This window comes from Schistocerca americana, chromosome 6 (genome assembly GCF_021461395.2).
Source record: "Schistocerca americana isolate TAMUIC-IGC-003095 chromosome 6, iqSchAmer2.1, whole genome shotgun sequence".
NCBI classification, from domain to species: Eukaryota; Metazoa; Arthropoda; class Insecta; order Orthoptera; family Acrididae; genus Schistocerca; species Schistocerca americana.
In genome coordinates, this window is record NC_060124.1 from 166444575 (window position 1) to 166464945 (window position 20371).

The following is a 20371-nucleotide window of genomic DNA, read 5'->3' on the forward strand; positions in this document are numbered from 1 at the left end:
CAACAAGTAATAACAAAGAAAACCCTTTAAGTCATGAAGCTGAAACTACATACTAGCACAATATACTAAGTTACCCCACAAGCATTTAGTGTTATTTCAAGGTTATTTATAACATGTTAATCATACAACACTTCAAGGAAGCAGTACACAGACACATACACACATATTATATGTAACAAATAATCTTCATCGTGTACTGTACTCACTGACCTCAGGTTTCAACATACAGTTAATGAACCGAAAAATAAAACAAAATTTACTATTGAGTAAACATAAACTGACACAGGACATTATTCTACTAGAAATTCAGTTAAGCATTTCAGTCCAGTAAAGGATGAACCGAGTTGTCTGCTGAAAGGCAGTAGTATATTATTAACAAAAAGTAAATAAATGAAATCCACTTTTGACCCACTGCTAGTTATACTCATCGACAGTCTCTCACTTGCAGGTGTAAACGCTTTATCACTAGTAGATGCTTCTGGCGTTCTATAACAGGGGTAGTCAAGAATTCAGCATGCAAGCCGTGTCGTGTACCAAGTGCCAAAATTCTCAGTCTCGCTTCACGCTTATCCAACCATCACACCACAATGTCTGAGGGCAACAAGGCAAAGAGGGGAAACTCTGAATGCACTGCAATTAAATGACAGTGTAGTCGCACTGCATAAGACTTCGATTTATATTTCGCATTTCGCAACATCATAGATAACAAAGAAGACAAATATTTAGCATCATTTAATTATTTTTGGTACAGTTAAGACATAATTTTTGTCTGGTACTAACTATTCGCATACAGACAAATTGAGACAGTTTGGCAGATTTTCACACTTAGGTTGCCCCATAATCTTGATTTATTTAGTTTCATAATCCAAAAAAGGTCTCTCACACAAATATGCCCATAGAAATATTGCAGCAATTACGTAAACTCATTATGGAGATGGAAATTCGACCTGAGAAAAGCAATGTTGATGTTCTGAACAGTTTTAACGTAAAAGGATCTGTCTCTAAAATGGGGATTACACAGCGCATCAATCAGTTACATTTGCGTATGCGTGGGGACGCTTTCAATTATGAAGGCAAATGTCTCAAAATTAGCTTGAAAAGAGATGTAAGATCGTCAGTATTTAAAAAACAGTCTCTGTAATTAATTCTTCAGACTTTACGTTTTCTCTAATGTCAGTCAGCTTGGATCGTGTTTGCCAGAATTTGTGCCTTCTACAATGCGATTTTCTCTTTAACCGCATCCCCACCAAATCAGAAATAAGTTGTGTCTCACCTTGCATCGTCTCACTGTGGGCTGTGTGCAGTCAGGTCCACTCACAAATGTAAGGTCTGTAATCCATTGCAGATGTTCTAATATTCGATCCTGAAACTCTTTTTTTCTTCATAAATTGAACAATAGCGAATTTTAAATCGAAAATCGTTCTAAGTTTGCCCTGTGACTGAACCAATGTACTCTGCAGTAATATATAAAATCTTGATGCTCTTCGTTCAGTTCTAGTAAAAATTGTTGTAAATGACAGTTCAATAATGTGTGTGACTTCAGAAATTTTACTGTTCGTTCCACCAATGTCTTTGCATGCTCTTTGCCTACAAATTTAGCACAAAGTGTGTCTAGGTGTACAGAACAGTGAATCCTGTCAGCCAGTCGACGTAGCGTTTTGTTCTTCCATTGTCAACTAAAACTTTAAATTCTTTTTGCGTGGTACTGTGATATCGTTTCATTACAAATTTGCAGCACTCATCACTTTTGCACATGTATAATATATACTGAGAATTCTCATCCCTCTCTTCTGTCATTGCCATTTATTTTTAAAGGTTTCTTACAATATATTGCTAGACTGCCTCTTTTTGCGCAAACAGCGTCTGGACTCATGAACATCATTTTTACCTCGAACAAATAGGAAATAATTCTGTTTAACCACAACGCAGTACTGAATGAAGTGTTGTGCTGTCCTGAATACTTACGGGAGGGAACAAGCAAATCCAAGACAGGCTGAGTCTTCGGTCACATGTTGTCTATAGAATCAGCCTCTGTTACTCTCTTTCATCCTCCCTAATATTCACGGCATTTATGCCAAAATTAGCCTCTACTTCAATCTACATCATCCAGTCTGTCCCCAATAAGCAATCCACACACAAATTTGGTAGCACCAAAGCCTCCATTGTACATATTTCTCCCTCTGTTTGGATTACATTATTGTCTACTGTTTGTATACTGCTCTTTTCTTTCTAACAGTATATATGACTTAAATCTGTGTTTGCATGAATTTCTTCACTTGTGACTCTTTAAGTTCAGTTTTGTTTTAGTAGCATTGCATCCAGTTTGAAAGTTCTTCCCCATAATCAATTTCTAAATCCTCATAGATGGCTGTGTCTTTCCTGGCTTACTAGACAATGACAACAAAATTTTGTAAGTTCTCTTATTTGTCCTTTTCTTTCTGCTGTTCTTAACATAATTCTCTACGTGCTTCCTTCCATTCTTCCTCCTCCTTTTCCTATTGTGTCTCCCATTTTTCCTCTTCTTTCTTTAGGAAATCAAGGAAGCATTAAGTTGGCTTTATATTCCCACTTCATTGATATCTCCTCCTTCATTCACCCTTCTTATGACCCCAAATCTACGGTCGCAGGTTCGAATCCTGCCTCGGGCATGGATGTTTGTGATGTTCTTAGGTTAGTTAGGTTTAACTAGTTCTAAGTTCTAGGGGACTAATGACCTGAGCAGTTGAGTCCCATAGTGCTCAGAGCCATTTGAACCATTTGACCCCAAATAAGGCATGCTGCTGTACATAATATTAATTCTCATTTCAACCATGGTGAATAATTTCAGTAGTTCAGCTTTAACAACATGAATAATCATGTAAAATACTACTCTAACACAGTTCATTGCGGACCATGACACATTATTCGCAACTCCAAAATTACAATTATTTTAATCAGTTGCTCTATAGCAGCGCTGCTAGTGAAAACTATGATTTTTATTTCTTTCAAATTTACTTTTTGTCTTCTTCAACTATTGCTTTTGCATTTTACTGCACTCTCTTCGTTGTTGAAGGCTGCTTCCTGCTGTTCTTGTAATTTATTCTGTTTTCTAACATGAAAAAATACTCTCTTCATACAATTCCAAAGTGTGTCAAACATTCCATTCTGGTTGTGGGATCCGCTGTGCTACCGCTCTGTTTAACAATGGATAATGTCACTCCTACTGTCAACACAAGCCACTGTTTCTTTTGTGATCACTTTTTCATTTTAATTTGGTTCCCTAAGATTATCGTCTCCTGCATACATCTTCACCAAAGATTGTCCTGTCGCTGCCTCCATTTGTCAGGTTATTGGTGTGGTATGTGTAGGTACCAAACAGTTAATTACCATGCCACCCAATAACATGCTCGTCATTCAGAGACAAATAACTCTCCAGAAAAAAGGTGAACCGAAAACAATCTATTAGTTGGAACTTATACTTCATGTCATAAATAAACACAGACATGTACTTTAACTCCTTAACTGCACTCAGGTTACTTTCATACTCTTCTGACAATAATGTTAATTATTCTGCACTCCAGCTGTTCCAGTAAACTATGATCACATTACTGTTTCCTCTCTACCGAAGTTCCCACTCTGCATAATTTGATTTTTAAAAAAATAGGACCAATTCCATACTTTCCATTCAAGCATAAACATTACGAAAAGCACTGTCCTCACTTGTCTCTTTGGTTAGCGCTGTACCTTTGTAAAATCCATCAAATGCCCTGTAATGTTGTACATTACCATTACATCTCTTATATAAAATATAGTGCTGTACTTTCTGTATTCTGCTTTGTACTTAACTATAGGATAATTTACTAAGTTTTTCTGTCTCTTAAATCAAAATTCATGTTTCTTTAAATGTCTCGAAATGTGCTGAAGATAATTTTACCGAATCTTCTGTATTCTACTTTTATAGAAGAAGAACATGTTTATTTCTGCTGGATGTAAAATTACAAAAAATAGCGATTTTTGTGGAAACCACTAACTGAATTCTCCTTAAAGCAACTATTTCTTACATCTGGCTAATTCTACATCTTTCTATGAATAAATTACTAAATTTAAAAATATATAATTTTTGAATTACACAGGAGCGTAACTCTTCCTCTGTCATGAGTACACAGTGAATGCATGCTCCGCTTGACCTTGGGTTGGGTAGAAAGAGGAGGGGGAAGTCGCCCTCTTCCACCAACTCGTCCTTGTTACTATGTAGCAAAATCTCATATTACCCCACATCAGCTGCTTAATTTGGCGGAGTACAGTGGGGAGGGGAAGATCATGGATAACTAAAACATGTACAACATACACCAACAATGTTAAGTACTTAGCTTATGGATGTAATGATATGTATATAAGTTTGATATTTGCAAAATTTTGACTTGTGCTAAAGCACATGATTTTCACTGTGTTCAACTTGAAAGCTGCTAAAGGCCAGATACGCTGCAGTCCACTTTATAAATAAATTATTTCACAAATGAAAGAATTTTTAAAAGTTCTTCACAACTCTGAACCCTAGACAAGAAAAACTAGTCTACTTTAGTGTCTTGGGTGCTCAGGTAGAGTAGTTGTAATGTGTGAGGTTGAAATCATGGCACTGGAATCTACAGATGGTTCATCTTTTAATTTATGCCTGGATCTTGGAAGGGATAGTTCTTAAGAGTTACTTATTGCACCAAGAGGTGAACTGGTTAACAGTGAGCTAGGAAGGATCACTGGAATATCTGGAAGATGAGGGACAGGTACAGGAAGGTGACGTGACCAATTTACTGGAGAAATTGGACAGAAGGAAGGGATTGAGACATACTGGCAGTGTCGAGAGTGTACAGAAGACAAGTGAGGACCTTTACAAGGTACAGCGCTAACCAAAGAGACAGTTCAGAGGGTAGAGCCCCATTCAAAGTTCCGTTCGAAAAATCGTGATAGTTTTAATTAACAGGATATGAAACTATTATTGAAGTGAAATGTTCTTTAGGTATCTGTAAACAATAGGAAAAATTACAGAGGTGATACGATCTCATTTGAAGAACGCATTAATAATTTAGTATGCAGAGGGGGAGCTTTTTGAGGAGAGATGAAGAGGTAGTGGCATTTTAGTAGCGACTGTTCCGTTTCACAGTCTGCTCCGTACAGAGCTGAGGCTACATATGCAACACTGACGTTGTCTCATGGGTCATTTTGTCAAAGTATTTTGGGAAGAGTGTGTGTCGCCACCAAACAGCTGACTGATGAGCTCCAAGATATAGTATGTTGTGATTTAATCTTTAACCGGAAATGGGAGCTATTAGAAGGCTGGCTACAGACACATTTGAGTCATACCCAGAACCTTTTTTTTCCTTTATTGTTATTTCATATCCCTACCCCATGTGGGCAGAGGTGGGCTGGCAGAGGCACACTCCGCCACTCTTTAGCCAAGAAACTGTATAAAATATCGCAGGAGAAATGTCAAATACATAAAATACGGGGATAAAAGATGAAGTCATCACAAGAGAATGGAAAAAGTTGGAGTTAAAAGATACAAAAAAAGGAGTAGTTTGACGAGGCACATTTACATGAAATCCATGTATAGTTAATTTGACACTTGATGAGGACATTGCACATAAACACTAGAGGGACAGACAGCACGATTAAAATGGTGTTCACAGTATAAAAGCCACATGGGATGACGACACTTAATACACACTGAACTTATGTAACACACACAGCGAGCACCAAAACACGACGGAGAGTAACTGGATTAAAACTGAAAGGACCTGCCAAGAGAGGGGAGGTCAGAGAGGAGGGAAAGAGGAGGGAGAGGAGGGAGTCAGTGGAAGAGGGGGAGCTGGAAGGGAGGGGGAGACGGTAACAGACCAAGGGACAGGAGATGTGGAGGGTGGGAAAGTGAGCAACCCAGGAAGGAGCACAAGGACTGCAAAAGAAGAAGCGAGTAGGATAAGGGCATAGGAGGGGGGACAGCAGAGAGGAAGAGAAAGGAGAGGAGGCCCTAGGGAGGAGGGGATAGGTAGAGGAGTGTCAGTGTTATAAGGAGGGATAAATATTGGGAGAAGCACATCTTACAGGAGGGGGAAACGCCGAAAGTTTCTCTGGGAGAGGAGATGGAGGGTGTGGAGATGCAGAGATGGTGGGACACATGGGTAGAATTGCGGCAGCAGGTGGGGAGAGGATAGGAAAGGAGACACTAGGGGTGCTTGGAATTACCATTAAACTTTTAAGATCGTCCATTTATAGATTTGGTAAAAGTGAAGTTTAGCGTGAATTGTTACAGATAATAAGCGTCTATCGTTTCGGTCTAACGAGGTTTGCACACTGCCCTACATACTGTAAATCTGCATGTCAAATGGAGTAAAAAATCTATCAATTTTAGGCAAGAAAGATACAGTTTTTTGAGTTATCAGAACGGTCCATCTGGTGTCAGAGTCCGGTGCCTTTGAAGACTCCCCAGGACACAATGGAAATCGATGACGGCCGCTAGGTGGCGTGACTGTATTCGCGGGCACTACAGTCGCCGAAAAGAGCAAGCCACAGCTGTCCTGCTGGCCTACCAGGGCTTGCGGCCGTTCTACTCGTATGATGCCAGCTGCTCGGCCAATCAGTCTGTCAGCTGTGATTTCTCCTCGAGATCTCACTGCGCATCACTGTCTTGGTTCGGAATTGACTACATCTTAGTTTTAGATCTTGATTTGCCCTTAAATAGCTGTCGTATAGCTAGACTGTTCACCGGATGCAGGTCTTTCGATTTGACGCCACTTCGGCGACTTGCGCGTCGATGGGGATGAAATGTTGATGAGTAGGACAACACAACACTCAGTCCCTGAGCGGAGAAAATTTCCGACACAGCCGGGAATCGAACTTGGGCCTTTAGGACTGACGTTCTATCGTGCTGCCCACTCAGCTACCAGGGGTGGACGGTTTGCTCCTAGGACTCGTTATTCTGTCGTACCGTCCTCGTTGTCTGTTGTCCTCCTGTGTCGTCCAGTTGTTCTCTGGAGACTCTCTGGTGGCGCTATCTGCCGATTTACGATATCCACATTCTGTTCAAATGGATCATTGAGTTGGTTTTCATGCGTGTTAACCAATTTTCTTTTCTTTTGGCACATTTGTTTCACTCTCCTCGATAAATAAGGAATTTCACTTTGTATGTTCCCTTAGTCAGTGTCGCCCATCATCAGACCCCATCCCAACGTGTTACGACCCCCATCAGTCCCCTGTATTGCACTGGTTTTCCATGTGATATGGCGTGCACTGTTTTTCACTGGCGTCGCGTAAGTTTTCGATAGGTATGCGTTGACATAACTGCTTCAGCGTGGATGGAGAAAACAGTCATCAAAACTGCATCTTCAACCGATCTACTCCCTTTTTGACCACAGAATCTGTCAGATGGAAAGAAAGTTCGCTTGCGTTCTCATTACATTCAAATTTAAGCAGATCTCCGTGAACTTTTAGCTGAATTGATGCTTTGTGAACCTTTTTGCCTTGAAGAACTGCTGTTTACGTGAAACGTAACAATCCTCATTTTGCATTTCCTTTTTAATTATCTGAACACCATTACTGTTAGTTAAATTAACATTACAAACTTGGGAAACAATCACCTGAATCTCATTTCTACTATTATTGCTTTATTATTAGATACTGATGTTATCCCCATGACAACCAATGACAAGAAGCTAATTTGCTTCATTTATTTCATTCTCACCAGATACTGACACATGATCTTCGGGAGTCCGCAGCTCCTGAGCATGGGGTTCCAGGTTCGATTCCCGGCGGGGTCAGGGATTTTCACCTGCCTCGAGATGACTGGGTGTTTGTGTTGTCCTCATCATTTCATCGTCATTGATGAAAGTGCCGAGATTGGGCTGAGAAAAGGTTGAGAATTTGTACGGGCGCTAATAACCACGCAGTTGAGCGCCCAACAAACCAAACATCATCATCATCATTATCTTCAGGAGAAACTAAGGTTTCTAAATGGTTTTCTTTCCCCAATCACATCACACTGGAATCCAAACGAGCCAGTGTAAGCTCACGTCCTACAAATAATTCCTTACTCTTACACATTTCTCCTATTAAACAACTAGTCACTGAATTTTGCCTTTTTCAAGGCTCTTAAATACTTATGAAAAGACATATTCTAAAAACCATGACTTTCACTTGAAATTTATACTTTCCAAACTGATATTTGGGCATATAAGTCATCGTCAGTAGTATTGGATACAGAGGAACAAACAAATGTATGTAAATCAATTTGTACAGCATGACAACCGTATATGTAATAGCAAAACATAAGTTTACTTGCATTGTGTATCTCTAAAGCAAGGGCATCTGTGTCAGTTAGAAATACTTTATGCAGCTTCACGTTCGTCTAGAAAACAAACGTGTGGATACCTGGAACCCAATTAAACTATGTCTATGTTAACATTGTAGGATATCAAGTCCAACCTGTCTCGTAGCACACAGACCGTGGTGCATGTTATTGCTATCAAATATTAGGCAGTGACAATTCTTCATCATGTCTGACAGTACTGTCATTAGCGTTTCTAAGCGAACCTCATCTTTCGTTTCGTTAATTTCATTAGTTGATAATTAAAATGCTTATTTATTCTCGTTAAGAGAATTTCTGACTGCTTGAGTGTCCATTTTTTGACCCAATTCCCTGAGAAATCTCACTTAATCATCTTTATTATTAGTAACATTTACTCTCGTGCTTGAACTGGACAATTCGTCACGTAATTCTAATACATTTGAGTGTGACAATTCTGAAACATATGACACTGACGACCTATAGTCATGTAATTCTGATGCGTTTAATTTAGACATTTTTTTCCTGTGGATCTGACGAAATTTCGTCCTCATCATATATCCCAGTAGCAAAATCACATACTTCCCAATTCCATGAGTTGACAAGGTTTGTCGTGTCACCCATGTTTTAAACTTTACTGATTTCTTATAGCTAAACACAGGGGCGGCTCCTGTGTAGGTTTGCAGGTTTGCGCTACCCCGATGGAATAATTTTTTTCAACTGTGTTTGCCTTCTGAGCGTTCTGTATTAGTGGAGAAGTAGCGCGCCATTTATCTCTTTTGAAATGCCCGGGCTCCAAACGCCGAACACAGCGGAGTCGGAAGGAATGTGCCGACGGCGACATCAGCTTGCACTATGGCTGCAGACGCGGACTTCGGTGTCTCAGAGGGGGTGCGGGTTGCGGGGGCAACGCTTGGCAACACTGTACTCGTATGCGGGCCTTGTGTGTGTGTGTGTATAAACACCTCACCCGGCCCACCCTGCCAGCCGCAGGAAGAGGACCCGAACTCTTCCGAAGGGAAACGGAACTATCGGATCTTCGAACAAAGCGGGATTCTATCGCCACCTTACCAGTTCAGGTGTAGCTGCGAGCGAACTAGCTATTTCCTGTGTGTTGTGTTAGTTATTTTAGCGTCTGCTACAGTGAATTTTGAGACTAAAGTGACAAGTGAATACGTGAAACAATGAATCAGGTAATTTCATTGCTCTCTGAACCCTTCAGTTCACGGAAGTTTGAAGAAAAATTAGAAATCAAGACGCTAGGTATGCCAACTCCTGCTTTAACAATTTCGCAGACCGTTAAAACGGAAAGTCGCCAATTCAATAGGAAATTTAACTCTGAATTGTACAACAAGCATGAATGGCCCTGTGGTTGTGACATGAAAAATGCCTTATTTTGTTTCCCTTGTTTATTATTTGGAGGAGATCTTTCATGGTCTAAACACCGAGTCTGAAATTCAACACCTCCATGTTAAAATTAGAAAACATGAACTTTCTTCAGTCCATATAAATAACGTTCTGAATATGGCAAGTCTAGGCAATGTAAATATAGCTACCCAATTAGACAGTGGGTACAGAAGGTCCGTGGCATTACACAACCAAAAAGTTACCGGTAATAGGTACATACTGAACCTAATTATTTACTGTATTCGTTTCTTTCGTGCATTGGAACTTGCCCTTAGAGGACATGATGAGACTGAATCATCTTATAATCCTGGTGTTTTTCGTTCCTTGATTAATTTTAGTGCAGAATTAGACTCTGTATTAAAATCGCGTTTAGAGAAAGCTACAGTATTCAAAGGAGCCTCAAAAACCATCAACAATGAACCCCTCCAGTGCATGCTTCAGGTCCGCCAAGAGAAAATTAGAAAGGAAATTAAGGGTGCTGAGTTTTTGACCGTAACAGCTGACGAAAGCCGTGACGTAGCCTGTGTTTTCCAGATGGTTATAGTATATAGGTTCATCATTAACGGAAAACCAGTTGAAAGATTTTGGGACTTCATAGCACCAGAAAAGCATGTTGCCCAGTCTTCGGCAACGTCCGTCATCGAACAGATTAATAATCATTTGGGGAATTGTACACATAAGCTCATAACGCAAACATATGATGGTGCAGCAGTCATGAGTGGTTCGTCACAAGGGGTGCATGCTCTTGTTAAGGAAAAGTTTCCCAATGCTTCATACATTCATTGTTATACCCACCAGTTGAATCTCATAATGCTTAAAGCCGCTACCATTAATAAAAATGTGCGAATATTCTTCACTAAACTTCAGGGAGTTTGCAGCTTCTTTTCAGCATCTCCTCAAAGAACAGCAGTTCTCGACGAAATAGTACCAAAACGACTGCCACGTTCAGTGCCTACTCGTTGGAATTTTCAGTCAAGGAGCGTCAATACTGTTTTAGAATATAAGGAAGATATTATCACGTGCATGAATAATACGAGCCAGGGGGGAAAACTGTGTAATGAGGACACGATCCTAAAAGCCTGTGGCTCAGTAAAAATTTTGAAGAATGAAAAGTTCGTTTTTTGGTTTCCATTTTTTCATAAAATCATGATCCATGTGGATATTTTGTATAACCAGCTACAAAAAAGGGATATTGACGCAACTTACGCACAAAATTAGCTGACAGCTTTTGAGCGTAAAATTGCGAACATTAGGGAAGGAGTGAGTGATAATTCAACAGGTTTACACGAGTACCATAAAAGAGGGACAACTGAAGATGGCGCAGCGATGTGTAATCTACCGCGGGAGGGAAAATAAGCATGTGATGTCATAAGTTAACGACGCAAAACAAAGATTAAAGTTTACTGCACTCCTAGTTGCAGCCTCTGTCTTTCTACCAGAGAAATTAGCTACTTACTCTTCCAGTTTCCCAGAAACTTCTTTCAGGGCTGCTACTGAATGCTACTCTTTTTTGGAAGCAAAGAAACTTCGAACAGAAGCTCTGTTATTTATGGAAGAGAGGAGTTCAAAAACATGTGTGGGGCTTTGAGCTTAGATAATAATCTTTGTGATACACTGAGCCACTCTGTGAAGCTCTTGAAAGCGATAATTACAATTCCAATGACCACTCAGAAGCAGAACGTTGTTTTTATTCGCTGAAACGCATCAAAACCTTCTTGCAGAATACTATGGACCAAGAAAGACTATCAGCACTCGCGATGCTCTCTATTTAACGAGACCTTGTTTTAGGAATTGCAGACTTCAATAAAAGAGTGTTTGAAAGATTTGCAAATATGAAGGAAAGAAGAATAGAGTTCCTGTACAAGTGATCCCCACCACATCCAAATTCAGAGATAAAATCGAACAGCGTTAACATCAGTCCTGCAGAAAAAGGTTAGTAAGGCATGCCTAACACTTTTTGGGTACATAGAGCTGCAGTTGATTTTAATTCCTTTTATTCTGCAAAAGTAATACTTTTTCTGTGTACACCCTTTGGTTTTATTATGAGTAGATGCAGGAGTGACCCGAGCGAGCGGTCTGTTTATATCAGGCATTACAAAAACATTGAGCAGTGTACTGATTTTCTCTCATTTGTTGATGTTTTCCTTCGTGAGCAAAGTCCACCACCATCTTCTTTGCTCACGAGCCGCCACTGACTAAACACTAAAATTAATGTAGTAACCGGCTGCTACACTACTGGCCATTAAAATTGCTACACCACGAAGATGACGTGCTACAGACGCGAAAATTAACCGACAGGAAGAAGATGCTGTGATATGCAAATGATTAGCTTTTCAGAGCATTCACACAAGGTTGGTGCCAGTGGCGACACCTACAACGTCCTGACATGAGGAAAGTTTCCAACCGATTTCTCATACACAAACAGCAGTTGACCGGCGTTGCCTAGTGAAACGTTGTTGTGATGCCTCGTGTAAAGAGGAGAAATGCGTACCATCACGTTTCCGACTTTGATAAGGGTCGGATTGTAGCCTATCGCGATTGCGATTTATCGTATCGCGACATTGCTGCTCGCGTTGGTCGAGATCCAATGACTGTTAGCAGAATATGGAAAACGTGGGTTCAGAAGGGTAATACGGAACGCCGTGCTGGATCCCAATGGCCTCATATCACTAGCAGTCGAGATGACAGGCATCTTATCCGCATGGCTGAAACGGATCGTGCAGCCACGTCTCGATCCCTGAGTCAACAGATGGGGACGTTTGTAAGACAACAACCATCTGCACGAACAGTTCGACGACGTTTCCAGCAGCATGGACTATCAGCTCGGAGACCATGGCTGCGGTTACCCTTGACCCTGCATCACAGACAGGAGCGCCTGCGGTGGTATACTCAACGACGAACCTGGGTGCACGAATGGCAAAACGTCATTTTTTTGGATGAATCCAGGTTCTGTTTACAGCATCATGATAGTGGCATCCGTGTTTGGCGACATCACGGTGAATGCACATTGGAAGCGTGTATTCGTCATCGCCATAATGGCGAATCACCTGGCGTGATGGTATGAGGTGCCATTGGTTACACGTCTCGGTCACCTCTTGTTCACATTGACGGCACTTTGAACAGTGGACGTTACATTTCAGATGTGTTGCGACCCATGGCTCTACCCTTCATTCGATCCTTGAGAAACCCTACATTTCAGCAGGATAATGCACGACCGCATGTTGCAGGTCCTGTACGGGCCTTTCTGGATACAGAAAGTGTTCGACTGCTGCCCTGGCCAGCACATTCTCCAGATCTCTCACTAATTGAAAACGTCTGGTCAATGGTGGCCGAGCAACTGGCTCGTCACAATACGCCAGTCACTACTCTTGATGAACTATGGTATCATGTTGAAGCTCCATGGGCAGCTGTACCTGTACACGCCATCCAAGCTCTGTTTGACTCAATGCCCAGGCGTATCAAGGCCGTTATTACGGCCAGAGGTGGTTGTTCTGGGTACTGATTTCTCAGGACCTATGCACCCAAATTACGTGAAAATGTAATCACATGTCAGTTCTAGTATAATATATTTGTCCAATGAATACCCGTTTATCATCTGCATTTCTTGTTGGTGTAGCAATTTTAATGACCAGTAGTGTATATGCTGGTGTCTACACAGACGTTGCTGTGAATTCTGCTCTGCTGTGTGCTATGCTGCCGGCTGTCTGTGCTTTGCTATCCGGCTGAGCCCAGGGAGGTAAGGTGTGACAGCCGTAGCATGTTCTGTGTGTGCTGGCTGCCCAGGTGGCCTTTAATTTTCCAGTGGCCGCCTCCCGCTGTGAAAAAAATGGCTCTGAGCACTATGGGACTTAACATCTGAGGTCATCAGTCCCCTAGAACTTAGAACTACTTAAACCTAACTAACCTAAGGACACCACACACATCCATGCCCGAGGCAGGATTCGAACTTGCGACTGTAGCCGTCGCGCGGTTCCAGACTGAAGCGCCTAGAACCGCTCATCCACACCGGCTGACTTCCCGCTGTGAAAAGGATTGTTCACCTCGGTGGTGTGATGTCTGCTCGGGCCACGCAGCTGTGGTCCGCCAATACTGCTGTCCCAAGTTCCCCTGTTACCGGCAGCTGCTTCGTCCCTGGCTGCGACATTCTACAGAGCGAAGCATCTTAACGAAGTTTTACAGCCTTCTGCCCTTAATGTCGATCTCTCATTCGACATCTCCAATCACAGTCCTTTGCATTACATACGCCTTATCTGCCATTATGGCAACATAGCCTGTCACTCATTGTCACGCAATGTTCCATAATTTTTTCCTATAGTCACTATCACAGTTTTTCTTCTCTAACATTCACCGTTATAATTGTCCTACGCAATACTCTTCACTACCACTAATAACTGTATCTGTACATCCTATCCATGACACTGTTCTACAGATTGTTACTGTAATCTATCCTACACTGTGCTCTTTCCGACTACTAATAATTGTCGTTTTACATCCGCTACTCGACACTATTCTACGGATTGTTACTGTCATTTATTCACTATTCAGTTATTCACTGCTGCAGCCTAAATCCACCCATACTTATCCCCGAAAGGGATGTCATATACAGCACTCTTCTTTCATTGGCAAGATGTGCCACTGGCATCTCGTTGTAATAGCGTAACCGTGCATGCAAAGTTGTCGTTTGAGATGAGCAAACCCATCACATCTGATGGTTTTGCTGAAATCCACTAACCTTGCGTCTTACGAGATGCTCATTCGCTGCTGTGAAAGTGCTTGGTCGTGGGCTCGTGCAATTGGGGCGATGTGGCGCTGTAACGGGGAAAATTCTAAATTACTTGGCTTGCGTGAAAGAGCACACAGTTCAAATTTTTTAGGATATGTCATTTAATTATTCCTGTATCCTTAATCACGTCAGACTTCACTGTTCTCTTAATATGTTGCACATGATATTTGCTATCAGTACAGTTATGCAGTAGTTGAGCGGATGACACTTTACTTCCTTCCAAGGTACGTGTATGACCGCATTGTAGAGCGCCCCATTACTGTTCAACCACTCTGCTTTTATAATGGAATAATTAACATAACTGGCGAGAGCCACCATCGATACGACTGTTCACTGTGGCCCCCGCTACCAGACTCATGCTACAAGCCCCGACCTTTGATTCCCAGCCGACACGAAGGAGCTTCTATGTTGCTTATTTCAGCCAACACCTACCAAAAAAATTTATGTTACTGTGTAGTCTGGAGCACTGCTCAGGTAGAGGAAGCTTCTGACATGGGTGATGTTGTGACATGAAACCTTGTCACCAAGTTGCCACGCTGTAACTTTCGTTTCATTCTGACGCATATTGTCCTTCTATACAGACAGTCGTCTTTGTGCACTGCTGCACAATTTTATGATGTTTTAGACAGCTGTTATGTAACATAAATGTTATAAGATCACCGGAATTACCTTAAGTGGAAAAGAAACGTCTTTTTTTATACACTGGTGTCTCGAATTAAAGTAACAAACCGCTGCTTCTTCGTCCTGCTGTATTCTTTACATTGTTTCTACTATACTATCACTTTCTTATTCCGTTTCGCCGCAAAATAAAGGTAACCTTGGAAAATTTTCGTTTGTTGCTTCAATTTTGGGCACCGGTGTATTTAGCACTTCAACAAGAGTCAGAAATTTATTTGTACAAAATTGTTAAGGCTTTCGTGGCCACTTGTTTATTTGTGTTAATGAAGAATGTCTGCGTAGTACTTATTTTAAAAGAAAATGCCACCCATTTACACGATCATTAAATTTACATTTAATTTGAAAGATCTTGCCCAAAAGTCTATGGAATGGCAGCTAATCTCTGAACAAAGGGGGTGGGGGATGGGGCACCAAATGATATTCTGCTTGCGAGGAAAAATTTTCTCAAACTGGCCCTGCCTGCCCTTAAATTTGCCATTGAATGTTGCAATTTGTCAACAACCAACCTTCTCCTTGGAGACGCTGTCGCCAATACTGGTGGTGATGTAGTTCAGCTCGTCAGGTGTAATGCGCGGGTGTATGGAGGGGGAATCGTACACCGTCACGAACCACAGAATGCTCCACAAGCCCACGATGCCGCCGAGGATGTAGAAGCACGCCTTCCACCCCAGGGCCTCGATAATGGCCGAGCACATGGGCCACGTCACCACTGAACCGAAAGTTCCTCCTGAGAACAGAATGAGAAGTCAGAACATCGATATATTGCACTCAGTTCTATTTTATTTTAATTTCTTGGTACTGGTGCAGGAGTCCTCACAGTCTGCCTATTTGCTTGTTGACAGCAGCATCTTACAAATCATCATTATTGTATTTAAAATAAGCTACATTAACTTTTTTAAGAATACGTTCTCAGAACAAACATCTTCCAGTGAACCAACTAAAATGGTCAAGAGGCATTAATGTATGTTAAAATGCAGATCATGTGAAACACACATTAAAACAGTACATAATATCAGCACCCATGGTGTTATAATAATAAATTAAAATACTCTGAAAGACAAACAATAAATTATTGAACCGTTTTACTGATTTAAAACATAGTCAGTGATTACATTTTTTGTGTGATGTCCACTTACATCTAGTAAGCGTCGTCCACTTGCACGTTTTCCAGGTGTCCCAGGGTTTGTCACTAATGTTCCTAGCTTAAATCCATCAGTGTTAAACGCAGGAACATCTCAAAATGTGCAGACAGACGACACTTCCAGATATAAGCGGCAATCAGATGAAAATGCTACGACTGACGCCGTTTTAAATCAATAGAAGGATATATGTACTATAATTAAATATGAATTTCATAGGAATGACAAGGACAGATTTTAAATAACCTTAATAACTTTAATGGAACTACAATAACTATGGCCGCACGAATAAAGCATTAAAGAGAGTTTTCAAACATCCTGTAAGAACTTGCATGTTGTTCTCACTGAATACCGAAATGATGTTCTGTGGCAGCTCGACATTTGATGAACAAAACATCCATGTCCAAATCACATCTTGCAAATCGTGACGATGAAAACAGCAATTTCTAAACCATGTCTTCGTCGGGATGGTGGGCTGCGCCTCCACAAGCCCACCACCCCACACCGAATGAGGTCCGAGTATCACACCGTTCTTGCCACTCAGTCGCTATTCTTAATGCCACGCAGATACCAACATTCTTTATAAAAATGGTTCAAATGGCTCTGAGCACTATGCGACTTGACTTCTGAGGTCATCAGTCGCCTAGAACTTAGAACTAATTAAACCTAACTAACCTAAGGACATCACACACATCCATGCCCGAGGCAGGATTCGAACATGCGACCGTAGTGGTCGCTCGGCTCCAGACTGTAGCGCCCAGAACCGCACGGCCACTCCGGCCGGCCAACATTCTTTATATGGAAGCTTAATATCAATATGTAATCTGAAATTTCTTGGTTTTCCAGCTGGTCTCCGTTCTCTGCATCTACATCTATACTATAAGATGCAATGTGAAAATCTTGGCAGAGATTACGTTTCACTGTACCAGTTACTAAGGCTTTTTCTCGTACCAGTCACGCATGGATCGCGGGAAAATGCTTGTTTAAATGCCTAGTGCTATAATTAATCTAATCTTATACCCAGCTGTGAAACGTCATTACAATTAAGTAAGTTTACCAACAACATTCATTGATCAGCACTTCAGATTCCATCACAAGGTGATTTTACACGAAAAACGAGTACACAGAAAATATTTTGCATTCAAGAGTAAACACATCATGAAACATTTAGTTCTCCTGGAAGAATCATGAAACTGAAGAAATGAAATAATGTGAAAGAAGTACATTGGCCATGCTTACAGCCAACTTACGTAGGTATTCTCATGTGACTTGATGTGTCACTATTTCTAGGTTAAAGAGGCTTGACCTTCGGAGGTTCAGTTCAGAAAATTGGAGATCCAAATAATAAAAATTTCCTTGGGATATTTGAGCTCTTGACTTACTATGGTCCAGTTCTTGCAAAATAATTAGAAATGTCAGAAACCGACAACATCTGGAAAGCGTTTACAACTGCATTATCTGTCAACTGATACTCAGAATGAATTTATTTCTAGTGGTGTCCATAGTGTCATGGGTGCCATCTTGAAACCGAGAGAAAATGAGAAGTATATTTCAATTATTGATGGGATGGGACAAATAAAAATGGTCGAGACAAAAATGGCCCATAAAAAAATAAAATAGAAACAAGTGGATACGATTCAACGTGAATATATGCATATAACCTCGCCCCGTGATGAGCACAACATGTGTACGCCCGCCACGTGATACAGCCAGCCGGACCTTGGAGCACATTTACATAGTCTTCACGTCTGACAGAGTTGTTAGGAGTGGTCAGTTTTGTCGCGGCCCTAGCTGGCCACCCAGGTCACTGATCTGTCAGTGTGCGATTACTTTGTGTGGGGAGCCATCAAGTCTAAGGTGCATTGTAGCGACCCCCATAGTCTTCAAGAACTGCAGCAGAACATTTCGGATGAGACTGCAGCAATTCCAACAGTCCAGCTTCGACTGCCTTCAGCAACTTGCTGAAAACGGCCAAAAAGTGCCAACCGGTAAGTGGTGGTACTGTGTTTCTTTTCCTCTGTTCCTTGGAAGAGTTCCAAGCTACAAAGAAACACAACAGAGGAAAGGAAATACAGTACCACCACTTATCGGTTGGCACTTTTTGCCGTATTTACTTTAAGACGGAAATTGATAAATATGAAGTAAACGAATGGGTTTTGGAATTCGTAGATTGTAATCAGAAAATAAGAGTTGCTATTCGATGTTTAGTTCGATCAACACTTGTGAAACACTGAGTTCTAATCAGTGAATGCCGTGGACAAGTTTATGATAACCGAAGCAATATTAGACGATCCTATCAAGGAGCTCAGACACATTTTCTTCAGTGAAATCCCGTTGCAAAATTTTCTCTGTGTGCTTGTGATAGCATATATCCCATTTCTGATATCTGTTGGAGTGCTCTGGTTGACGCTGCAACACCAATTACATCTCACCTGGATAGGATTGCCATTGCTGTTGGAACTCTCAGTAAGTTAAATTTGTCAGCCGAAACACGTTCTGTGGTAGGAGGTTTTTTTGGATCATGTGAAATCTTTCAAGTGTTTAATCATGACATCAATTTGGCTAAAGCTGTAAGTACCAATTGACTACAGAAACATATTATTATAAGTTCGAAATACTACCATTGATGTTGAGGTAAGATACTTTGAGAGATTATTAAATGACTTAAAATATCTTCGCGAAAACTGGGACGCCATTCTTCCTGATCTTAAGTTGCCAGTGCAATTAATATTGGTCCTGACTTTCCGGAGGTGCGCAATAAGAAGAGGAAAAAGTTTTATATTGAAGCGAGGAATGAAGTGGCAGATGTGAATTCAGTAGATTTATTCAAGATAAATGCATGTAAGTCATTGTTGACAATCCAGTATCTAACTTGAAAATCAGATTCGAAACAGTGAAGATTTTAGATGAAACATTTGGTTTTTATGGATATAGTTAAAGATGACTGGTGATTAGGTCGCTGAAGGACGCAAGTTGTTTATCAGTGAATGCCATTATGGTGTCACGAGAGATTTAGAACAAGAAATTAAATATTTGAAAACAACTCATACTTCAGACTCTGAAGACATTACCTTGGAACCATTAGAACTCTTGAATAAGATGCACAAGCTTAAAATTTTAAGTTTGCTTTACAAATGTATGAGTATACATGCGATTCTTTTATACACTTCTAGTGACTGTATCTGAAGCATAAATGTCTTTCAGCAGTCTGACTGGTGTTAACAGTTGTCACAGATCAACTATGTATCAACACTATCTCACAGATTTGGGAACCATGAAAACTGAATACAATCTGGCAAGGCAACTATACTTTGATGCTACGATTCAAACATTTTCTGAACGAGAGGCTCTCAAAGCGGCATTGACAGTGTTATAGGCAAGTAGGTTATAATATGCTCCCCGTTGCACGAGTCATGGCGGACTGTATGCGAGTGCGCTGACATCTATTTAAGTAAATGTATGGGCAAGCCATGGAAAGCTCCATATGGCAGCGTTATTTGCACCAGACCTCTCGTGAATGCACAATTCGGAATAATATTTAGCCGTTTGTTTCAAAGTGAAGTGAAACCAATTTAAAAATTAAAATTAATTGGAGCATACATACATTTTACAGAAATTCATTATTGAGTAGTGCCTGAAGACGAACTTCTTAAGTTTGCAAGTCTCATCAGTTTACTGCCTTGCCACTGCCATTGTCTCCTCTCTTACTTAGAGTGTCTCTTTTTGTCTTTCTTTGCCACTACCACTGTCTGCGCCATACCTTGTGCAGTCCAACCTATATTTTTCCTTATACCCTCATGGTTAAAATTTCGATCCAAAACGCACACTCCCTTATACCTACGTGTTGAAGTTCGCCAGTCTGGAGGGGCCCAGATGGTGTCCACTCATCTCTCTTTTTCGTTTCCATGTCCCCTCTCTCTTTTCCTCCCACTCCTTCTATCTCCATGCATCTCTGTCTACCTTTTACTGCCCCTGTCTCTCACTGACCATCAATGTCTCCTCTCTCTTTGGTTGCCAATGCTATTGTCTTCAACCATCTCTCTTTCTCTT

At 41.0% G+C, this 20371-nt stretch overlaps 1 protein-coding gene across 1 annotated transcript in view; it reads right to left on the reverse strand.

Annotated features, from left to right (window-relative positions):
- Window positions 1-20371, reverse strand: part of LOC124620032 (sialin-like) — a 151831-nt gene that overhangs the window by 93467 nt on the left and 37993 nt on the right. The window contains exon 3 of the mRNA XM_047146697.1: window positions 15689-15909. Within this exon, the coding sequence (XP_047002653.1) occupies window positions 15689-15909 (221 nt within the window). The remainder of the gene's footprint in view (window positions 1-15688; window positions 15910-20371) is intronic.